The 22,821-nt window shown below is 44.4% G+C and overlaps 1 protein-coding gene across 1 annotated transcript in view; it reads right to left on the bottom strand.

The window, feature by feature from the left end:
* Positions 1 to 2,499: 2,499 nt before the first annotated feature.
* Positions 2,500 to 22,821, bottom strand: part of LOC137536940 (zinc finger protein 271-like) — a 34,503-nt gene continuing 14,181 nt past the window's right edge. Inside the window, exons 4-10 of the mRNA XM_068259111.1 lie at positions 14,767 to 14,871; positions 13,585 to 13,719; positions 12,079 to 12,147; positions 11,831 to 11,984; positions 11,070 to 11,167; positions 10,768 to 10,981; positions 2,500 to 5,633 (exon numbers count right to left, since the gene is read on the bottom strand). Coding sequence (XP_068115212.1) covers positions 3,790 to 5,633; positions 10,768 to 10,981; positions 11,070 to 11,167; positions 11,831 to 11,984; positions 12,079 to 12,147; positions 13,585 to 13,719; positions 14,767 to 14,871 — 2,619 coding nt within the window. The 3' untranslated portion in view covers positions 2,500 to 3,789. The remainder of the gene's footprint in view (positions 5,634 to 10,767; positions 10,982 to 11,069; positions 11,168 to 11,830; positions 11,985 to 12,078; positions 12,148 to 13,584; positions 13,720 to 14,766; positions 14,872 to 22,821) is intronic.

The following is a 22,821-nucleotide window of genomic DNA, read 5'->3' on the forward strand; positions in this document are numbered from 1 at the left end:
TACATTTTCCCTCATGTGATGCTGAATTCTTCGACACTCCATTCCTCATGCAGCCTTCGAAAGTACTACCATCAGTGACAAGTGCATCCATACTACTCGCTTGCAAGTCAGGAGCTTGTGCATGCAAAAAACGGATGTGCTTGTCTACGGGCTGCAAGTACTTCTGAAGGCTGCCTGAGGAGTGCCGGAGACCTAGAACACAGGTGTCCAACGGCAGTCCTAGAGGGCCATATCCATGCCGGTGTTGAGGATGGACTGAGAAATAGAGACATTTGTTCTACTCAATGGACTACACCTTTCCTGACTCAGTCCCATCAATTAATTCAAGCTGTGTGAAAAATGTGTGAGGACCTCAGCCCTCGAGGACTGGAGTTATACATCCTTGCTATGGTATCCACAGCCTTCCCACTATATACAGAACTCCCTTCTGTCAGGCCTCTCCTTGAACTGCATCATCCCCGTTCAATCCGTTATGAATGCAGCAGCCAGACTCAGCCCCGCACTGGCCTCCTGTCCACTTTAGGATAAGTTGCAAGAATCTGTGCCTAGCCTACAAATCTGTGCACAAGACCTGCCCAACCTACATTTCTGATCTTGTTCACAGATATATACCCAGCCGCCCCCTCCAGTCCTCCAATGACCTTCGCCTAACAGCCCCGCGCATTTATCACTCCATTGCCTGTCCGCAGGACTTCTCTAGAGCTGCTCCCACACTATGGAAAGTCCCCAAGGAAAAGGATCCCTTCCACCGCGCATCAGACATGCCCCTTCCCTTCAACAAGCCCTCAAAACAATCCTTTTAAACAAGCCCTCAAAACACACCTTTTCAAGATGGCCTACCCACCCTCTACCATGCCTTAACGCTTAAAAACTGAACACTTATTCTGCAGCGCTACCTAGTGTGTCGTCGCCCCCCTCCCCTTACATTGTACACTTTTGGCAAGGTCTTCCCTTCCCTAGTGTATCTTACTTATCATGAGTTCTCATCATTGAGCACCTTTCCCATGGACTGACTTGGACTTGAATTGCTGGGTCTCTGTAAACAGCTCCCAAATTGCAGGATCATGTATCTTGTATCCTGTTTGCCTTGTATACTCTTGTGTTCTGTCGTATAACCTTGTGCTATGTTTGTCTGCTATCCCTGGTCACCATTCATTGTATCCCTATTTATTGTCCTGCTCTGTTATATGATGGTGCTTTATAAATACAATAAAAATAATAATATCTGGTTGCTCTTTGTTGAAGTAAGAAACCTAAATGGTTAATTGTGTTTAACGGTAACCCGTGGTGAAAATTATATGGAGGCTGCCATATTTATTTTCTTTTAAACAATGGCTGTCCTGCTGATTCTGCATCTCTAATACTTTAAGCCATAGACCCCAAACAAGCATGCAGCAGATCAGGTGTTCTGACTCAAGTCTGACTGGCCACATACTTGTTTCAGAGTTGAGACTCAAACACTACGGATGCCAGAAGATCAACAAGACTGCCAGGCAACTGGTATTATTTAAAAGGAAATAAATATGGCAGCCTCCGTATTAGTGATGTAGGCGAACAGCTATGGCCCTGTACTACTTTCAGGTCACTATTTCTCAGTAGTACGCATGGCCTGGCCCGGTGGTGCGCGTCCTTGATTGCGTGCCTGTGGCCGGGCATGCTTCGTGACGCCACCCACATGTGCAAAGCGTGCCTGGCCACAGGCGCGCAATCAAGGACTTGCACCGCTGGGCCAGGGCATGCGAACTACTGAGAGACAGCGACCTGGTAGTACAGGGCCATAGCTAGTCGCAGGCGAGCTGTTCTCCTATGCAGGTGAGCTGTTCTCCTATGCAGGCGAGCTGTTCTCCTATGCAGGCAAGCTGTTCGCCTACATCACTACTCCTTATCACTCTCACCCTGGGTGGTTGGGCTCACCCAGCTATGTATGTTGTCTATATATGTCTTTGTGGTAGTCCAGAAGGCCATGCACTTGAGAAAGGGCACTGAGGTTGATTCATTAAATGGTGGTAACAGCACAGCGCAAAGCAGTATTACTGTTATTTCTCCATATAAGTAACACAAGATACACTAGTAGCAAGACCCGCAGTACTCTAGTAGCGTGCCCACTAATACGATAATGGGCAAGTTACTGTAGTATCTCACAATACTTACATATGGAAGTAACAGTAATATTAGTGCGCATGCATGGTGATATTACAGCTATTTAATGAATCAACCCCTGGTCACTACAAGAAAGGTGTCATGGTACTGTTATGTAGAGCTCCCCCTGCTGGTGTGAATGGCAAGCCTGGTCACTAGAAGAAAGGTGTCATGTTACTGTTATGTAGCACTCCCCCTACTGGTGTGACTGGAGAGCCTGGTCACTACAAGAAAGGTCTCATGCTACCGCTATGTAGAGCTTCCCCTGCTGTGGTGACTGGCAAGCCTAGTTACTATAAAAAAAGTGTCTTGTTACTACTAGTAAAGATATAATAACTCCACGTCAGAATTATATAGAGGTTCATTACTAATTTTTTTATTCACAATTGCAACGTAAACCTCAACAACTAAAACATCAAAAACACACTTTCCCTTCACATAACAATATAATAGTACACTTGGTAGAGAAGAAAACAATGGAAAAATCAGCCACATCTCTGAAGCCCGAGCTCTTCTCAAGAAGATGTTGAATAAAGCCTTCATCATTTACGTTGTTCTGAGGACAGTCAAGGGTATGAAAAGCCAACAAAATGCTTGCTGGCAGCATTGGGGGGGGGGGGGGGGCAGATGTGATTTATGATGTACAACTTTCTTCAGTTGTAAACTATCTTGCTTGTTTTGCTCCTCCAATTTCCATTAAGGCCTCCCCACACTCTGTATCAAAGGATGTTCTCCGGCCTAGGTGCCTATTCTGAAAGCTGAGCATATATGGTACCATTCCCTACAGCATGAAGATAAACTTGTTCAGCATAACATTTCCAGCACTCTGACCGTGCAAAAGGATGATCCCTGTGTGAGGTCTGCTATGAATGAAGAGGATTTAATCAAATGTTTTCCTTTCTCTAAACAGGGCCACTCATATCTGTGGATTTTCTGGTGTTTAACCCACTAGCAGCTTCGATAGAGTTATCTCGTTTGAGATAAGTGCACTGCTTTTGTCCTCAGTTGGCAGAACTTGTCGTGCTGTAAATTCTTGGAGTGCTTTGAAGTCTCTCTGCTAGCAGAAAATATAGAAACTGAAAGCAGAAGTTCTCTGTTATTGTCTCACACTGCCCCCTAGTGACAAGTGGCCATAAATACACATTACATAAGTGCTAATTAGAGGCAAAGAAATGTAAGAAATAATAAAGAAAAAATGTGCTAAAATAAATTGGCCTGGAACACTTGCAATGCTATAAATAAACTGGCTGCTAAAGGGTCAATGAGATTTCCTTTTAGTACAAAAGACTTCCCGCAGTCTAAACCGGGAAATGAACTCTCACCAGTATGGTTTGCTGGTGCTTTCGGAGGTCTCCATTCTCAAAAAAAGGCTTTCCTGCACTGTGCACAGGTAAAAGACCTCCCACCAGTGTGCGTTCTATGGTGGCTGAAGAGACTTCTTTTCATGGTGTAACCTTTCCCACATTCTGATCAGGACAAAGTACGCTCGTCCAAGTGACTTTTTTAGTGAACCAAAAGGGTTCCCTTCAAAGCAAAACATTTTCCGCAATCTGGACAGGAAAAAGGACGCTTGCCAGTGTGGACCTGCTGGTGTTGAAGAAGGTGTTGTTTCAGCCTAAAATGCTTCCCCCACTCTGAACAAGAAAATGTCTAGTCACCAGTGTGAGTTTGCTCGTGCTCGAGAAAGTGTTCATTCTGAGTGAAGGATTTTCCACACTCTAAAGAGGAAAGATCTTGTTCACTAGTATGGGTTTTCTGGTGTCTGAGGAGGTCTTCCATCTTGGTGAAGCATTTCCCACACTCTGAGCACGACAAGGAATGCTCCGCCATATGGCTTCTCTGATGTATCACAAGGGTACCTTTCCGAGTAAAACATTTCTCACAATGTGGACAAGAATATGGTCTGTCACCAGTGTGGTTCTGCTGGTGATTTAAGAGGTGTTTTATCTGCATGAAGCTTTTCCCACACACTGAACAGGAATAAGGCCGCTCGCCAGTGTGGGATCTCCGATGGTTAAGCAGGTCTCCTACCTGAACAAAGGATTTCCCGCATTCTAAGCATGAATATGGTCGCTCACCAGTGTGGATTCTCTGGTGTCTATAGAGGCTTCCTTTCTCAGTGAAACCTTTCCCACACTCTGGACATGAGAAAGGACGCTCACCTGTGTGACTTCTCTGGTGTGTTACAAGGGTTCCTTTCCGGGTGAAAGATTTCCCACAATCAGGACATGAATAAGGCCTCTCACCAGTGTGCATTCGCTGATGCAGGAAGAGGCGATCTTTCCGCATAAAAGATCTCCCACACTCTGAACAAGAAAAAGGCCGCTCACGGGTGTGCATTTCCTGGTGTCTGAGAAGGTTTTCGTTCTCAGTGAAGCATTTCCCACACTTTAAGCATAAAAAATTGCATTCAGCCCTATGATTTCTCTGGTGTGTCACTAAGGTTTCTTTTTCAGCAAAAGATTTCCCACAATCAGGACAAGAAAAAGGGCCTTCACCAGAGTGGATCTGCCGGTGTTTAAGGAGGTCGTCTTCATGCATAAAACATTTCTCACAGTCTGTACAGGAAAACGGTAGTTTGTCACGGTGGGTTTTCTGATGCCGAAGAAGATGGTCTTTCTGAATGAAGGATTTCCCACACTCTAAACATATAAAAGGCCTCTCACCAGTGTGGATTCGCTGATGCAGGAACAGGCGATCTTTCCGCATAAAGGATCTCCCACATTCTGAACAGGAAAATGGCCGCTCACTGGTGTGTGTCCTCTGGTGTCTGAGAAGGTCTACCTTCTCGGTGAAGCATTTCCCACATTTCGAACATGACAAAAGAGCAAGTTCATTGCTGTGGGTTCTTTGGTGCTCAAGGAGATGTTCTTGCTGAATGAAGGATTTCCCACACTCTAAACATGGAAAGGATGGTCCAATAGGGTGGCTTTGTTGGTGTATAAGAAGGTCTTCTTTCCTGACAAAGCTTATTCCACACTGTGGACAGGAAAACCACTTCTGAGTGTGGACCTTCAAATGATCAGCAAGACTTTCTGCATCTGGAAAGCATCTGCTGCATTTTGAGCATGAGAAGGGCTTCACATCTGTCCTCAATGATTTCCCACCCTCACTACTTGAAGGTGTTTCCTCATGTTTGTCAGTCTTCAGATGTTCAACTCGAGAAGATTCAGTGGCAAATCTCTGGTAGAGTTCCGAACATGAATACATCTTATTGTTTCTGGGTGTACCACTATATGTACCAGGGGAGTCCTCTAGATTAGAAGAGTCAGGTGATGTATGCAGAGATGGCGGATGGATATCTAGGATAACACTACAAGACTCATCAGAGGCTTCCTCAACACTAGAGGGAGCTGCACCTCTATCTGAACTGTGACTTCTGTGATAAATTCTTGCAGTAGCAGGAGAACATTGTATGTCGTCATTCTCTTCTGCAGTATGATCTGGATGTGACATAAAATTTTCTATGGTATTGTTCCCAATGTATCGTCCATCTGTTAGAGAAAATAATTTATTCAAAATATGTTTCATGTCTATTATTTTATGTTTTATTAACATAAATTATATATACTGCAGTATGCTAGTAAAGAAGACAACAGAAATCAGATGAAATGCAATTTCAAACCACCTAGGCCAGAGAGCACACAATGATGACATTATTCTTGTCAGGAATAGGGATAAGCCTTTCATATGGTGCACAGTATCTCCTCCTCATTTGTTGGTACTATGATGTTACACTGAGGAATGGAGATGGGCCTTTCATATGGTGTACAGTATCTCCCCCTCATTTGTTGGTGCTATGATGTTATACTGAGGAATGGAGATGGGCCTTTCATATGGTGTACAGTATCTCCTCCTCATTTGTTGGTACTATGATGTTATACTGAGGAATGGAGATGGGCCTTTCATATGGTGTACAGTATCTCCTCCTCATTTGTTGGTACTATGATGTTATACTGAGGAATGGAAATGGGCCTTTCATATGGTGTACAGTATCTCCTCCTCATTTGTTGGTAGTATGATGTTATACTGAGGAATGGAGATGGGCCTTTCATATGGTGTACAGTATCTCCTCCTCATTTGTTGGTACTATGATGTTATACTGAGGAATGGAAATGGGCCTTTCATATGGTGTACAGTATCTCCTCCTCATTTGTTGGTACTATGATGTTATACTGAGGAATGGAGATGGGCCTTTCATATGGTGTACAGTATCTCCTCCTTATTTGTTGGTACTATGATGTTATACTGAGCAATGGAGATGGGCCTTTCATATGGTGTACAGTATCTCCTCCTTATTTGTTGGTGCTATGATGTTATACTGAGGAATGCAGATGGGCCTTTCATATGGTGTACAGTATCTCCTCCTCATTTGTTGGCACTATGATGTTATACTGAGGAATGGAGATGGGCCTTTCATATGGTGCACAGTATCTCCTCCTCATTTGTTGGTAGTATGATGTTATACTGAGGAATGCAGATGGGCCTCTCATATGGTGTACAGTATCTCCTCCTCATTTGTTGGTACTATGATGTTATACTGAGGAATGGAAATGGGCCTTTCATATGGTGTACAGTATCTCCTCCTCATTTGTTGGTACTATGATGTTATACTGAGGAATGGAGATGGGCCTTTCATATGGTGTACAGTATCTCCTCCTCGTTTGTTGGTACTATGATGTTATACTGAGGAATGGAGATGGTCCTTTCATATGGTGTACAGTATCTCCTCCTCGTTTGTTGGTACTATGATGTTATACTGAGGAATGGAGATGGGCCTTTCATATGGTGTACAGTATCTCCTCCTCATTTGTTGGTACTATGATGTTATACTAAGGAATGGGGATGGGCCTTTCATATGATGTACAGTATCTCCTCCTCATTTGTTGGTACTATGATGTTATACTGAGGAATGGAGATGGGCCTTTCATATGGTGTACAGTATCTCCTCCTCATTTGTTGGTGCTATGATGTTATACTGAGGAATGGAGATGGACCTTTCATATGGTGTACAGTATCTCCTCCTCATTTGTTGGTGCTATGATGTTATACTGAGGAATTCAGATGGGCCTTTCATATGGTGTACAGTATCTCCTCCTCATATGTTGGTGCTATGATATTATACTGAGGAATGGAGATGGGCCTTTCATATGGTGTACAGTATCTCCTCCTCATTTGTTGGTACTATGATGTTATACTGAGGAATAGAGATGGACCTTTCATATGGTGTACAGTATCTCCTCATTTGTTGGTGCTATGATGTTATACTGAGGAATGGAGATGGGCCTTTCATATGGTGAACAGTATCTCCTCCTCATTTGTTGGTGCTATGATGTTATACTGAGGAATAGAGATGGACCTTTCATATGGTGTACAGTATCTCCTCCTCATATGTTGGTGCTATGATATTATACTGAGGAATGGAGATGGGCCTTTCATATGGTGTACAGTATCTCCTCCTCATTTGTTGGTACTATGATGTTATACTGAGGAATAGAGATGGACCTTTCATATGGTGTACAGTATCTCCTCCTCATTTGTTGGTGCTATGATGTTATACTGAGGAATGGAGATGGGCCTTTCATATGGTGTACAGTATCTCCTCATTTGTTGGTGCTATGATGTTATACTGAGGAATGGAGATGGACCTTTCATATGGTGTACAGTATCTCCTCCTTTGTTGGTAAAATGATGCTATACTGAGGAATGGAGATGGGCCTTTCATATGGTGTACAGTATCTCCTCCTCATTTGTTGGTGCTATGATGTTATACCGAGGAATAGAGATGGACCTTTCATATGGTGTACAGTATCTCCTCCTCATTTGTTGGTGCTATGATGTTATACTGAGGAATGGAGATGGGCCTTTCATATGGTGTACAGTATCTCCTCATTTGTTGGTGCTATGATGTTATACTGAGGAATGGAGATGGACCTTTCATATGGTGTACAGTATCTCCTCCTCATTTGTTGGTACTATGATATTATACTGAGGAATGGAGATGGGCCTTTCATATGGTGTACAGCATCTCCTCATTTGTTGGTGCTATGATGTTATACTGAGGAATGGAGATGGGCCTTTCATATGGTGAACAGTATCTCCTCCTCATTTGTTGGTGCTATGATGTTATACTGAGGAATAGAGATGGACCTTTCATATGGTGTACAGTATCTCCTCCTCATTTGTTGGTGCTATGATGTTATACTGAGGAATGGAGATGGGCCTTTCATATGGTGTACAGTATCTCCTCCTCATTTGTTGGTGCTATGATGTTATACCGAGGAATAGAGATGGAACTTTCATATGGTGTACAGTATCTCCTTCTCATTTGTTGGTGCTATGATGTTATACTGAGGAATGGAGATGGGCCTTTCATATGGTGTACAGTATCTCCTCATTTGTTGGTGCTATGATGTTATACTGAGGAATGGAGATGGGCCTTTCATATGGTGTACAGTATCTCCTCCTCATTTGTTGGTACTATGATATTATACTGAGGAATGGAGATGGGCCTTTCATATGGTGTACAGTATCTCCTCCTCATTTGTTGGTGCTATGATGGTAAACTGAGGAATGGAGATGGGACTTTCCTTTGGTGTACAGTATCTCCTCCCCATTTGTTGGTGCTATGATGTTATACTGAGGAATGGAGATGGGGCTTTCCTTTGGTGTACAGTATCTCCACTTCCTCATGTATTGTTACTGTTGGGCAATGATTATAGTGAACTGAGCATTCTTTTTTAAAAAAACTTGTCAAACGACTCTTCCCTTAAGGGAGGTTCATAAACTGTTTGGGCTTTGGGGGTACAGTATGCATTAACTTACCTATGGGAGGATGCTCAGTAGCCCCCCATCTCTATGGAGGCCTCTACTTTCTATGTCCCCATTCCAAAGAGGTGCAGGTTCCCGCAGTGTAATCCTATATGCCTGGCAGCCGCAATGCATGCCGGGAGATGTAGTTTTCATTGATGTGATTATATCTACTGGCCAGGAGATGTAACAACATCAATTAACTATACCTCTTAGAATGCATCATGGTAGCCAAGAGCAAGACAAGACAAATAGCATGTATATTGCACTTTTCTCCTGGCAGACTTAAAGTGCCTGAGCTGCAGCTACGGGGTGCACTCAGTAAGCAGTAGGAGTGTTAGAGAGTCTAGCTCAAGGACCTAACTGAACAGGAAGAGTCAAGATTCTAACCCAGGTCACCTGTGTCGGAGGCAGGTCAATTAACTATTACAATATCCAGGCTATCACCATGAGAATTTTAACTTGAAAGCTTCCATATAGATGGGGGGCTATGGAGCAGCCCACCATAGGTAAATGTCTACTGCCCCCCCCCCCCCCCCCCGAAGTCCCCGCAGTTTACAAGTTTTAAAAAAATAGTGCACATTTTGCTTTAATGACCTGTGGTCCGCAACATGTTAGCCATTTAAGCATTTCTGAAGTTGCCTCAATTAAAGATTATGCCTTCTAAAGTGTGCGTATTCTGTTTGAACATATGATTTTATACTGACCTTTAGGTGTGCTTTAACCACTTAACGACCAGCCAACGCCGATAGGCGGCGGCTGGTCGTTTGTGGATTTCCATGGAAGTTCCATGTCAGTTCATGGCGGGGGGCTCTGTGAACAGCCTGCGAGCCTCCGATTGCGTCTCGCAGGCTAAATGTAAACACGCGGGGAAATAATCCCGTGTTTACATCATACGGCGCTGCTGTTACAGCAGGGCCGTAAAAGGAGATGAAGCCTATCAGAGGCTTAAGCCTATCAGAGGCGGTACAGGACGGATCGCTGTCCTGTACCAACCACAGAGAGAAGGGGAGGGAGGGAAAGAGAGGGAGGCAGAATATCGCTGCGGAGGGGGGCTTTGAGGAGCCTCCTCCCCCCCCCCCCCCCCCCCCCCCGCAAGGCACAAGCAGGCGGCGATCAAACCCCCACAGCAGGACATCCACCTAGTGGGAAAAAAGGGGGGGGGAAGTCTGATCGCCCTGCCTGAAATCTGCTCTGTGCTGGGGGCTGAAGAGCCCACGCAGCACAGATCAATCAAAACTCACCTGGTCCTTATGTGGTTAAAATAAGTATTGAACTACACACACACGTCCAACTAAACTGCCTGATTATCGTCTGACTTGTGTTGGGCAATAATCAGACGTATTTAGACGTGCAAACAACTTGACGAGCGACTGATAACAGGCGTTGCGCCCGATCCAAGTGTCGGATCTACAGCATGTTGGCCTACGGTCGTCTGATATTGTGCAGTTGGTCCGTGAGTACAAGTCGTTTGAACGACTTGTACTAGTTTTGAATGCGTAGTCCGTCATACGCATTATGTAAATGGGTTGGTCGTTTGTCCATCTGTTGTCTGTCTAGACATGTGGACATAAAGGTCGCGGAGATCATCAGGTTGTGCGTGCGGTCGTGTGCAAGTTGTGCTCTCGTTGGGCGTGTGTATGAGCCTTTAATCCTACAATTTAAACCTGGACAGTATTGAGCTGGTCGCGTGACCAGATTTATCTTACTGGACAATATGAAGATCTCCTGCATTCAGTTTCCATCACACTGCATCATTAGGACTTGGAGGTATAAGAGATAAAAAAAAAGTTTCTTTATTTACTATTGATCAATTACCTGTGCTGATGTTTAGATCCAATTCCTCATCTTTAATTGCCACCATCATGTCACCCTCCTCCACAGACTGCTGATCACGCCTCACATAGGTCTCTTCTTCTTCCTGTTTAATTGTCACCTTCGTATCACCTTCCTCCATAGAACGCTGATCACTCCTCACATACATCTTTTCTCTTTCTGTAAACGTTTGTTTTGTATCAGCCAGTACTTCACTCTAAGCCCGAAAATAAAACAAAATATAACATGAAAAACGAGGATTAATTAAGGGTTCTTTTGAGATCTAATCTCTAGATTCCACCTACCTGCAAATAGTGGGGGATGGTGGGATCTTCTTGTGGACAATCCTGGGAATAAAGAGGACCTGTACATTTCTCTGGTGGGTTTCTGTTTCTGGATCCATCTGTAGGAAACACACAGACTGAATATACTGGGCCCAATCCAATTCACTTTTTCTCCCAAGTTTTCTCCTAGGTGATAGATTCAAATCACATTAATAAAATGCCTGTTAAGCCACCAGCAAGCAAGAAAATATTTAGAATAATTTTGACAGTATTTTCCATCTACTGTTTGGTACTTTTTCAGTTGCTCTTTTAAAAAGAAGATGAAAAATTATCTCCTAGGAGAAAACGAGAATTGGATTGGGCTTATTAGGGTTGATGCACTAAGTCATAGTAATATTGCTGTGCACACACAACACACGGCAATATTACCGTTACTACCAGCAGCGTTTACAGCGAGGTACGCTATTAGCGCAACCCACAGTACTCAAGTAGCGCTAATGTTGCTACGGTAAAGCTAAAGGTAATGCTCATTAGTAATGCACATTACCGTAGCAACATGCACGATGCTCAAGTACCGCGGGTCATGCTAATGGCCTAACTCGGGGTACACGCTGCCGGTAGTGAAAGTAATGTTGCCATGCGCTGTCTGTGCACAGCAATATTATCGCAACTTAGTGCATCAACCCCATAGTCTCTATGTTGATTATCGGATAAAGGGGGGGATCTAGGTGGACCCTCTGTACAGCTCTTTTCTTTCAATTAAAATTAAAGTCTCCTCTTACCCGTTGATGCTTTAATTGTCACCAGCGGCAGCTGATTTTCTTTCATGGAGACCTTGTGTCCTTCTAAATCTTGCCACTTTCCAATCTCTACTTCTTCTTCTTCCTCTTTTGTTGTTTTTTTCAGAATAATATAGATACCGGTCTGGTTTCTACCCTGAAAGAATAAGGAAAAAAAATAGTAATAAGGTAATAGGACAAGGTATATAAATCATAACATAAACCACACTGATTGTCCATCAATATTGTACCTGAGAATGTGGTGGGATCCTCTGATCTTCCATCACTACGTTCTGGCCTTCCAGGTGCTCCTCCTCCTCCTGCAATTCAAGGAACTTGTAAAGATCTCTGCTTTATGACACATCTGAAAGCTTCATCATCCCATCACTTACAGCCTTAATATCTACACATAACTTCTACCACCTTCAATGTACCCGTGTGGAGGAACAGAGACACCCCAACCCCTTAGGATGCCCATACATCAAGTGATCTGTTGCCTGCCCATATGCCGCAGACTGATTTCTGATCAGGAATCACCCAAAAGACTATGCCAGCTTGGCCGCTCCCCAAGTGTTAAATGCCCGCCCCTGCAAATGCTCTGTAATTTCTCACCTGTCCGCTGGCACAATTCCAGGCCTGGCCCATCATCACAGCCAGGAGTTCCTGTACCACATAGTGCATAAGTGATGTCACACACACGCGCCTGGTGCCATGTGATACAGACACTAGCGGTAATGGGGGTGACAGTACTGATTGGGACGACATGTTGTGGCACCAAATTTCATCCGATTCAATATTATTATCAAATCTGATGGACGACTGTGCAGCAAAATCGGTAGGAGCAGGAGCCCAACACAAGCTGACCACAAGATACTTCCCTTACCAGAGCTGGATGAAGACCAGTCAGGACCGTGTTTGAACCGTCTTGCTTCCACTTTATCGATTGCAAGGGTGATCATGTATGTCTGAGAATCTCAGTCACGCCAGCAAAGGGAATGCAGTATACTGCTGCAGAGATGGTTTGGCTTTTACTAGCGGTCTATACTACAAGAGAGCTAAGTGCCCTGCAGCTACCGAAGTGAAGTAGCCAGAGCGAAGTAGCGCCCCCCCAGATAGTAAAATTAAGCTGCCAGGTGCCCTCAGTCAGAAACCAGGATTAAGTGGCCAAGTGCATAAAGGATGTAAATTAAATAAACTTGTGCCACCAGATAGCAGTAATAGGTAGACATTTGTGCCCCACTCCCCCAAACATAAGCATGAAGTAGCCATGTACTCCACCACCCATCCTCCAGATAGTAGTATTCGGTAGCTATGACCCATTTGCGTCCCCTGGATAGTAGTATTAGGTAGTTAGGTGTGCCCCCACAGACAGTATGAAATAGTCATGAGTGTATCCCTTGATGGCAGCATTAAGTAGCTATGTGTGCCCCCCTGTTGTCTGCCCCCAATGCAGAATGGGCAGTGTAGCATGGTGAATTCATCTCACCTATCCTGCACACCTGTGCACTCTCCTTCAGCCCAATCAGAGTGCCCCAGCCGCTTGATATCTTTCCGCTAGTGACACTTCACTGTCATTAATGCTGGCAGGTCACAAGAGCAGTGCTGCACAGAGCCATGCATACAGAACGCATTGACCAGAGAGGAGGAAGGAGTGAGCTTGCCGGACCAGTGAGTCACAGCTCCAGCACACCTCCTGATCACCTGACCCCACTGTTGCCTTATGGGTAGTCCAGCCCTGCCCCCCTACTGTAACTCACCTCTCTCAACAGCAATTCTATCATCTTCTTGGTGACTTCCAGAATCTTCTGCTTAGCATTTGTCTTGGATACAACTGAGTGAGGTGGGATCACCTTAATGGTCACATGGTCTCCATACTTCACTGGAGGAAAGCTCTGAAACAGAAATAACAAAAAATGCAGTCTTCTAACAATCCCAGAATCCTCCTCACCTCTCCAGTCCAGTAAGCGATTTATTAATATTGATAAGAGTGATGTCATGTGACCTCCCAGAATCCTTCTTACCTTTCCAGTCCAGTGTGTGAATTATTAATAGAGATAAGAGTTACCGTATTTTCGGACTATAAGACGCTCATGACCATAAGACACACCTAGGTTTAAAGGACAAAAACCAGAGGAGAACAATATATACTAAACCTGGTGCATCCATGGTAAAGGGGCATCTTGTGGATTACGCCCCCTTTGTACCTCATGCCCCCTTGTACCTCTTGTGCCCCCCATGTGTCTGCCTCTGTCCTCCTTGTGTCCTCCTCTATGCCCCTTTGTGTCTCCCTCGTGTCCTCCTCTATGCCTGTTTGTGTCTCCCTTGTGTCCTCCTCTATGCCCCTTTGTGTCTCCCTGTGTCCACTATATGTCCGCCTTTGTCCTCCTTTATGCCCCCTTGTGTCCTCCTCTATGCCCCTTTGTGTCTCCCTGTGTCCCCATGTGTGTGGCTCTGTCCTCCATGTGTCCACCTCTATGCCCCTTTGTGTCCTCCTGTGTCCTCCGTTTGCCCCACTGTGTCCTCCTCTGCATGGGCAGAGTACAGGGAGTCCCCAACATTGCTGCGGGTTGGAGGTTCCTATTGGCAGGCGTTCACAAGTCCGGAACTCCCTGCATCTGGACTATAAGACGCGGTGACTTTTTCCTCACACTTTTGGGGGAGAAAAAGCCTTATAGTCCAAAAAAATACAGTATACCATGTGACCTCCCAGAATCCTCCTTATTTTCTAGTTCAGTGTGTGATCTATTAACATTGACAAGAGTGATGTCATGTGACCTCCCAGAATCCTTCTTACCTTTCCAGTCCAGTGTGTGATTTATTAATAGAGATAAGAGTTATGTTATGTGACCTCCCAGAATCCTCCTTATTTTCTAGTTCAGTGTGTGATTTATTAACATTGATAAGAGTGCTGTCATGTAACTTCCCAGAATCCTCCTCACCTCTCCAGTCAGCAAGCAGATGATCTCCAGGGTGAGGTTGAATATCCTCTCAGTCATGTGACTCCAGTCCTCCTCCATCCTCAGTGATGTGTGATATGCTTTCCTCTAAGTAGAGAATAGACTGAGAATTATTTGGATGGTTCGACTCTGGATCATATTCCTGAAGGTCATAAAGGAAAGATTCACCTTTAACTGTGGAAACAGAGAGAACATAACAACATCAAGATATAAAGTATAAAGATAACTTTTTCAAAACGTTGCCAGCTATTCTTTGACCTGCACTGGAGACAGTGGGCAACAGATTAGCTAAAGCTGTGTACACATGATAGATAAAACTCAGCCAATTTACAATGCCTCTGTGCCAGGCAAAGTTATGTGAGAATTGAGTAAACAAAGGGTCTTATCTATTTGTCATAAATCAACTAACATCCTCTCAAGACCCTATTTGGATGCCTTGTTTTAATTAAGGCACCATAATGACATGTATTTAGGTTTCCAAAAATACTTATGTATCCCCTTTTGATATTGCATGTATATAGCTTTGTGCTTTAACAACTTGTCAGAAAACAGGGTTCGGGTCTGATGAATGTGGAAATGCTCAAAAGCTTACTCTTATTTTTTTAAGTTAGCCAATAAATGGTATCACCCTAAATATACTAAGCCTGGTTCATCCATGGTGCAGAGGCATCTTGTCTAGTTTCTCTCCTACGCTGTCTATCTCCTAATCTGCACTGCTCCCTGGAGCCCTCCCAGCTGCACTAATCCCCACAAGTTATGGCAGGCACAGTCAGTAAGCTTGTTATGTGCCTTAGCAAACCACCTATTTTTACTTCAATGTAGCCTGTTCTCCCTCCCTCCCTGTAGTTGCATATTAGGTCTCTCTGCAAAGTAGTTTTATGCTGGGAATACACGATTCGTTTTTGCCTTCATTTAAACCTTCGTTTCGATTGTGCCTTTTGTCCTTCTCGATCCCGAAATAATCGATCATACGGTTAATATCACCACCCACGGTTTCGTTTTTTTTCCGATTCTGATGGTTTCGTTTTTCCAATGATCGAAGGCTGCAAAGAAACGAAACGAAAATCCCTTTTTACAGGGACGGACTAACATAAACGAATATATAATCGATCTGAACAGCCATCAAGCCTACCAATGGCTCGATTAGATGGATAAAGAGAGATAATATCAAACATGTTCGATCACTAGTCGTTCGTTTTTGGGGTCTATTAATCGAAACTATAATGAGATTATGACTATTTTCACATACGTTTTCAACACTCGATTCGTTTACCGAATGAAACGAAGGCTAAAACGAAGGCAAAAACGAAACGTGTATTCCCAGCATTAGTAGTAAAAGCATCTCCTTCAGCATGTTATCAGTAACTGTGGAGATTAGAGGTGGGAAAAGCCTCCAGGAAAATGTGTGACTGCTGTGCGTGTCTCACCCGAAGCTGCAAGCCACTCTGATGCTGGCTGCTTCTGTGTACTGGATTCAGCTGTCCATCTCTGGGATCAGTCAGACTGCTGGTTTTTTGTTGTTGCTTTGCTGATGCTGCAATTGCTTGTGCAGTTTATATTACATTGTATTACATTGGTGCCGATGGTCTGGAGGGCGGGACCAATGCTCTGTCATTGGGCCAATCACTGAACTTCCTCTACTACTGAGAGAGTTCAGTGATTGGCCCCAATGACAGAACCTTGGTCCCACCCTGCACACTAATGAAATACAAATTGCACAAACAAGTGAAATAAACAAATAGCCGCGATTGGCAGGTATGATAGCAGCAGAGGGCTGCCGCATGGGAGACACCTTGGCACTGGTCTGATAGTATTATTCAGAATATAAGACACACGGGCCCATATGCAATTCACTTTTCTCCTGAGTTTTCTCCTATGAGATCATTTTTCATCTTTGATTTAAAATACCTTTTTAGCACTTTGCAATGGAAAGTACCAAAAAGTAGGTGAAAAAGTGTAACGATCGGTGTCAGCACACAGAGAGAATCTGATTATTGATGATCTGCAGAATCATCAACAATACAGATGTATACCTGATTATGGATGATCTGCAGAATCACCAATAATACAAGTATGACTAACCTCTGGACACCTTATGAAGTATAAGTTTTAAGTGTAACTGTAGGCTATCTCCCGTGAGGCGGGAGATACGGGCAGCTCGGCCAGGAACCACCTGAGGGGCAGGTGGCCCTGGGCTGTGCAGGGACTATCTCCTTGAGAGAGGAGATAGATAATATCTGGCAGCCAGTGATTCCCTGGTAAACTGGAAATCAGACTGTACTGCAGCCAGGGGACTCCAATGGGAAAGAGGCCACTGGCTGTGTTGCAGGAAGGACTCTCTGATGAGCAAGAGGTCCTTGCAGCTAACTGACACTTGGTGGAATAGTGTCACGGGTAGTACAGACAGACTGAACATTCGAGGGATGAGTGACAGCCAGAAGGGTCGGGCAGGCCAGGTCGACAACACCCGAGCAAATAAGGTACAGCGACAGAAGGCTGATTCGGTAACCGGGTACAGGCAGGGTCTGGCAACAGGAAGGCAGATATGGAGGGGTACCGAATCAGAAGGCAATAGAGAGGTCGACAGAGCAAATAGTCATAACAGAAATAGAGCAGAGTCCTAGTCTGGGGTGTCAAGGTCCGTGGTCTCGACACCCAGGAACTAGTCTAACGTATAACACAGCAATGACACAGTAATCCTAAGCTTGGGTGTGAGGTCCTTGATCACAACACCCCGGAACTAGTCTAAAGTATAACACAGCAATGACACAGTAATCCTAAACTTGGGTGTGAGGTCCTTGATCACAACACCCCGGAACTGGTCTAAAGTATAACACAGCAATGACACTGTAATCCTAAACTTGGGTGTGAGGTCCTTGGTCACAACACCCCGGAACTGGTTTAAAGTATAACACAGCAATGACACAGTAATCCTAAGCTTGGGTGTGAGGTCCTTGGTCACAACACCCTGGAACTGGTCTAAAGTATAACACAGCAATGACAAAGTAATCCTAAACTTGGGTGTGAGGTCCTTGGTCACAACACCCCGGAACTGGTCTAAAGTATAACACAAGCGTAATCTGGCTAAGTGTTTATTCCCAGGTCCACCTGGTTCTAACACACTGTGGGATCTGACTATGATGGTCTGAGTGTTTACACGTATGTATTTGCAACGGCAGACAACCAGCAACTGACAAGCAAGATCTATATATACTTGCAGTGCTGTGCAGCTCCGCCCGAGCCACTCAGCCAATCCAGAGTCCAGCTGGGATCAGCTGATCGGCCTGATCAGCTGATTCCCCTTCTGTTGGTATAAATGTCCTGTCGCCTGGCGCACGCAGGCGTAGCTCTCCATCTGTGTGAACTAGAAGGTCCAGCCAAGCCAGACGCGTGTCGCTGCGCGGAAACCGACGGTCTGAACGCGGAGAAAGACGCCCTGTCACCAGACCACACGGCGGCATCTCCGCTGTTCATTACAAAAAGTACTGCCAAAATAGTTTTGCGTATTTGTTTGCTTGCTGGTGGCTTAAAAGGCCTTTTATTGACAAGTTGTAAAAATATCACCTAGGAGAAAACTCAGGAGAAAAAGTGAGTTGCATATGGGCCACTGACTTTTTCCTTCTACTTTTGGGGAGAAAAAGTGCATCTTATATTCTGAGAAATATGGTAGATACAACTGTCATGTCCGTATTGTATTGACTTTTGTCTGTGCACCTCTCGGGGCTATGTATGTATTGTGCCAAACCCAATTCCGGGAATGACCCTGCTTGGTGAAATAAAACGATTCCGACTTGTTACAGGCTAAAAATAATTGTGGCATTTAAAACCAGGGCTGTGGAGTCGGAGTTGGAGTCGAGGAGTCGGAGTCGAGGAGTCGGGGCAATTTGGGTACCCGGAGTTGGAGTCGTTGATTTCATAAACTGAGGAGTCGGAGTCAGGAGTCGGATGATTTTTGTACAAAATCCACAGCCCTGTTAAGTATTAGACTAAGGAGTCGGAGTCGAGGAGTCGAAGTCTGAGCCATTTTGGGTACCTGGAGTTGGAGTTGGGGTCGTGGTTTCATAAACTGAGGAGTCGGAGTTGGGGTTGGAAGATTTTTGTACCGACTCCACAGCCCTGTTTAAAACCCATTGTACCTGCAGAAGAAATTACATTCCTTGTTAAAACGTCATCCAAAGTTTTGAACCAAAGTATACATTTTGTCTCTTTTGTTTGTCTTTCTTTATACAATTTGAAGCCACCAAATAATACAGTGACAAGAAGATCACTTAAACTGTGTCTACATAAGCAGAAATGTGTGGGCACTGGGATTTCAGTATATAAATTATTATTTTTCCATTTTTTTGCTGATAAAGTGAGTCTGAAGCGTTGAAAAAAACAGATACTCAACGAAGGAGATCCCTGCGTTGCACGACTGGCTCCCCCATTAGTAGTTTCCGACCGATGGGGCGGAGACTGCTCTCTGCCGCTTCGGAAGTCTTGGGCCGCTCTGTACTGCGCATGCATGACCATTTCAGAGGGCGAGTAGAACATACGGGCAGCATAAGTCAGAGCCGGCTGACCTTTCATCTGCAGTAAGCGACGGTGTCATGTTCCATAAAAGAAAATAGGATAAAATGTTCTATCTCTCAGAGAATAGTCACCGTATTTTTAAACTCGGATATATTTGTGTGTACACAGGAATCTTTTCTATACAATAAATAATGTCTATGCTGTAAGTATAAAGCCTGATGTGTAGTTGTGTCACTAGTAGGGATGGTCGATGTCGATGAGATGCAAATAATTCTGCGTTGATGCAGGTTTATGCAACGTTTGTATGCAAATTGATGCACTCCGTTTGCTCATGAAATCGATTAATTTGATATGTTGTTACATTTGGAGTTATACAGTAGTACTACACTCTACATATGCAGTCCCCACAGAGCTGTAGCATAGATCCCAACTGTCCCTCTTTTGGAGAGACAGTCCCGCTTTGGGAACCCTGTCCCTCTATCCCGCTTTCTTCCTCATTTGTCCCTCTTTCAGGACTCATGTACAGATCTATGTAAATATGTGTTTGTCTACCTGAAATATGTGTTGAATTGACTCTAAACTTTATTCCCATCCTTTAAATTGATATATTTCTTGTTTTCAAATGTTAATATGTAGAAAAATGAACCAGGATAGTTTGGATGATAAAACAACATATTTTTTTGAATGAAATCTTTATGGTATATTAATCAGTTGCTCTCAGTTATAACTGAAAGAAAACTGATTTTCAAAGTAATGCCCATGTTTTCCTATGGCACAGTTCACACTTACCGCGTTTTAACTTAAATCTGTTTCACAATGCTCTGCTATGGAAAAAAACACGTACTAACACGTACCAATGCGTACTAACACACACTAACGCACACCGACTGATTAAGTGTGAAAAGGTCCTAAGTCTCCCTCTTTCTTATCTCAAAAAGTTGGGAGGTATGCCGTAGTGAATCCACTGAGGATGTTGTGCACATTGGTTTAGTCTATCACACATAAACCTGGTTTAAATTGAGCACAAAGAATGTGTAATGGAGGAAGAATCCCCTCATTCCCCTGCAGAGTACCTGCGGATCACTCTTACATGTATCCGCAGTCACATTGCCTAGGGATTGATCCATGTTCAGATTGTGCATGAAGAATGTGTAATAGAGGAAAAATCTCCTCATTCCCCTGCAGAGTACCTGCACACCACTCTTACATGTACCCACAGTCACATTGCCTAGGGCCTGATCCATGTTTAGATTGTGCATGAAGAATGTGTAATTGAGCAAGAATCCCCTCATTCCCCTGCAGAGTACCTGCAGATCATTCTTACATGTACCCACAGTTGTATTGCCTAGGGCCTGATCCATGATCAGATTGTGAATGAAGAATGTGTAATAGAGGAAGAATCTCCTCATTCCCCTGCCGAGTACCTGCACATCACTATTACATGTTATTATTATTTATTATTTTTTATTTATATAGCGCCAACATATTCCGCAGCGCTTTACAAAGCACAATAAGACGACAAGGGGAACATAGATACACTAACAAAATGTACAGCAGAGTTCCAAGCAGCACAAATATTGTGACAAAAACAGTAAACATTAGGAGGAGGACCCTGCCCTTGCGAGCTTACAATCTAATGGGTAGTGGGGGACACACTAGGTAAGGGGGTGGAGGATGGATGAGGCAGTGATTCTTTGCCTCTGATTACATTGTGACAGATAAGTCAATAAGGGCTATAGAATGTTATAAGCTTGTCTGAAAAGGTGTGTTTTAAGAGTGCGTTTGAAGATGTCCAGGTTTGGAGCATGACGTACAGGCTGTGGAAGAGAGTTCCAGATAAGGGATGATGCTCGTGTAAAGTCTTGGATGCGAGCATGAGGGGAGGTGATCAGCTTAGAGGCCAGGACAATTTCTTGGGAGGAGCGGAGGTTGCGGGAGGTACAATATCTTGAGATTAGTGATGAGATGTATGGAGGGAACAACTCATGGAGGGCTTTGTATGTTAGAGTCAGGAGTTTGAACTGGATCCTCTGGGTAATGGGTAACCAGTGGAGAGAACGGCACAGTGGGGCTGCATCAGAAGAGCGTGTGGAAAGGTGAATGAGGCGGGCCGCTGAATTTAGAAGGGATTGGAGAGGTGTTAGCCTGTTTTGTGGTAGACCACAGAGCAGGGTGTTGCAGTAGTCTAGGCGGGAGTTGATTAAGGCATATACAAGCATTTTGGTGGCCTCTTGTGTGAGGAAGGGACGGATACGGAATATATTTTTGAGCTGGAAATAGGTGGTGGTTAATGAGGCAATGTGAGGTTTAAAGGAGAGCTCTGAGTCAAGTATAACCCCCAAGCAGCGGTCCTTAGTGGTTGAGGTTATTGGGGTGTTGTCTACCGTTATGGTTGCAATTGGTGGGGGTGTAGATAGCGATGGTGGAAAAATCACAATTTCCGTTTTACTCATGTTGAGGAAGCGGGAGGACATAAATGCAGAAACGGCACGTAGACAGTCGGGGACTCTAGATAGTAGTGATGACAGATCAGGACCTGAGAGATAGATTTGGGTGTCATCTGCATAGAGGTGATACTGGAAGCCAAAAGAGTTAATAAGTTGTCCCAGGCCACGGGTGTAGACTGAGAAAAGAAGTGGCCCAAGAACAGAGCCTTGAGGAACACCAACAGACAGTGGGCGTGGGGAGGAATTGGTGTTAGAGAAGGACACAGTGTAAGAGCGACCAGAGAGATAAGAGGAGATCCAGGAATGTGCTTGTCCCTTGATTCCTAAAGATGACAGTGTCTGCAGAAGCAGAGCATGATCAACCGTGTCAAAGGCAGAGGAAAGGTCAAGGAGTATTAGAATGGAGAACTGGCCTTTGGATTTAGCTACCAGTAGGTCATTAGCAACTTCCGTGAGGACAGTTTCGGTGGAATGGTGTGTGCGGAATCCAGATTGAAAGGGGTCAAGTAAGGAGTTGGCAGAAAGAAAGGCAGACAGTTCTGAATAGATGTGATGTTCCAGCAGTTTAGAAGCAAAGGGGAGGAGCGAGACAGGACGGTAATTGGATAGAGAAGTTGGATCAAGAGAGGGTTTTTTGATAAGTGGTGTGATGATAGCTTGTTTGAATAAGGAAGGAAAAGTGCCAGTGGAGATAGAAAGATTGAATAGAGTTGTTAGAGCGGGATTAAGGGAGGAGGAAAGCTGGGGGATTAGATGGGAGGGAATGGGGACCAAGCCACAGGTAGTGAGATGTGCTTTGGAGATTAGTGAGGAAAGACACTGTTCAGTGAGTGTGGTGAAAGATATTAGAGTGGGAGAGTGGTCTTGTGGATCGGGGAGAAGGCAGTTAGCAGTGGGCGAGGGTGCAGGTGGACAGAAGGAATCTACAGGTGATGGTTGAGCTGGTAAAAGTGGTTGCGTGTTGAAGCTATTACGTATTGCATCAATCTTGCTTGTGAAGTATGATGCAAAGTCGTCAGCTGACAGACATGTGGTAGGGAGAGGAGGTGGGGGATGAAGTAGGGAGTTAAAGGTGTTG

Source organism: Hyperolius riggenbachi, chromosome 10 (genome assembly GCF_040937935.1).
Source record: "Hyperolius riggenbachi isolate aHypRig1 chromosome 10, aHypRig1.pri, whole genome shotgun sequence".
Lineage (NCBI taxonomy): Eukaryota > Metazoa > Chordata > Amphibia > Anura > Hyperoliidae > Hyperolius > Hyperolius riggenbachi.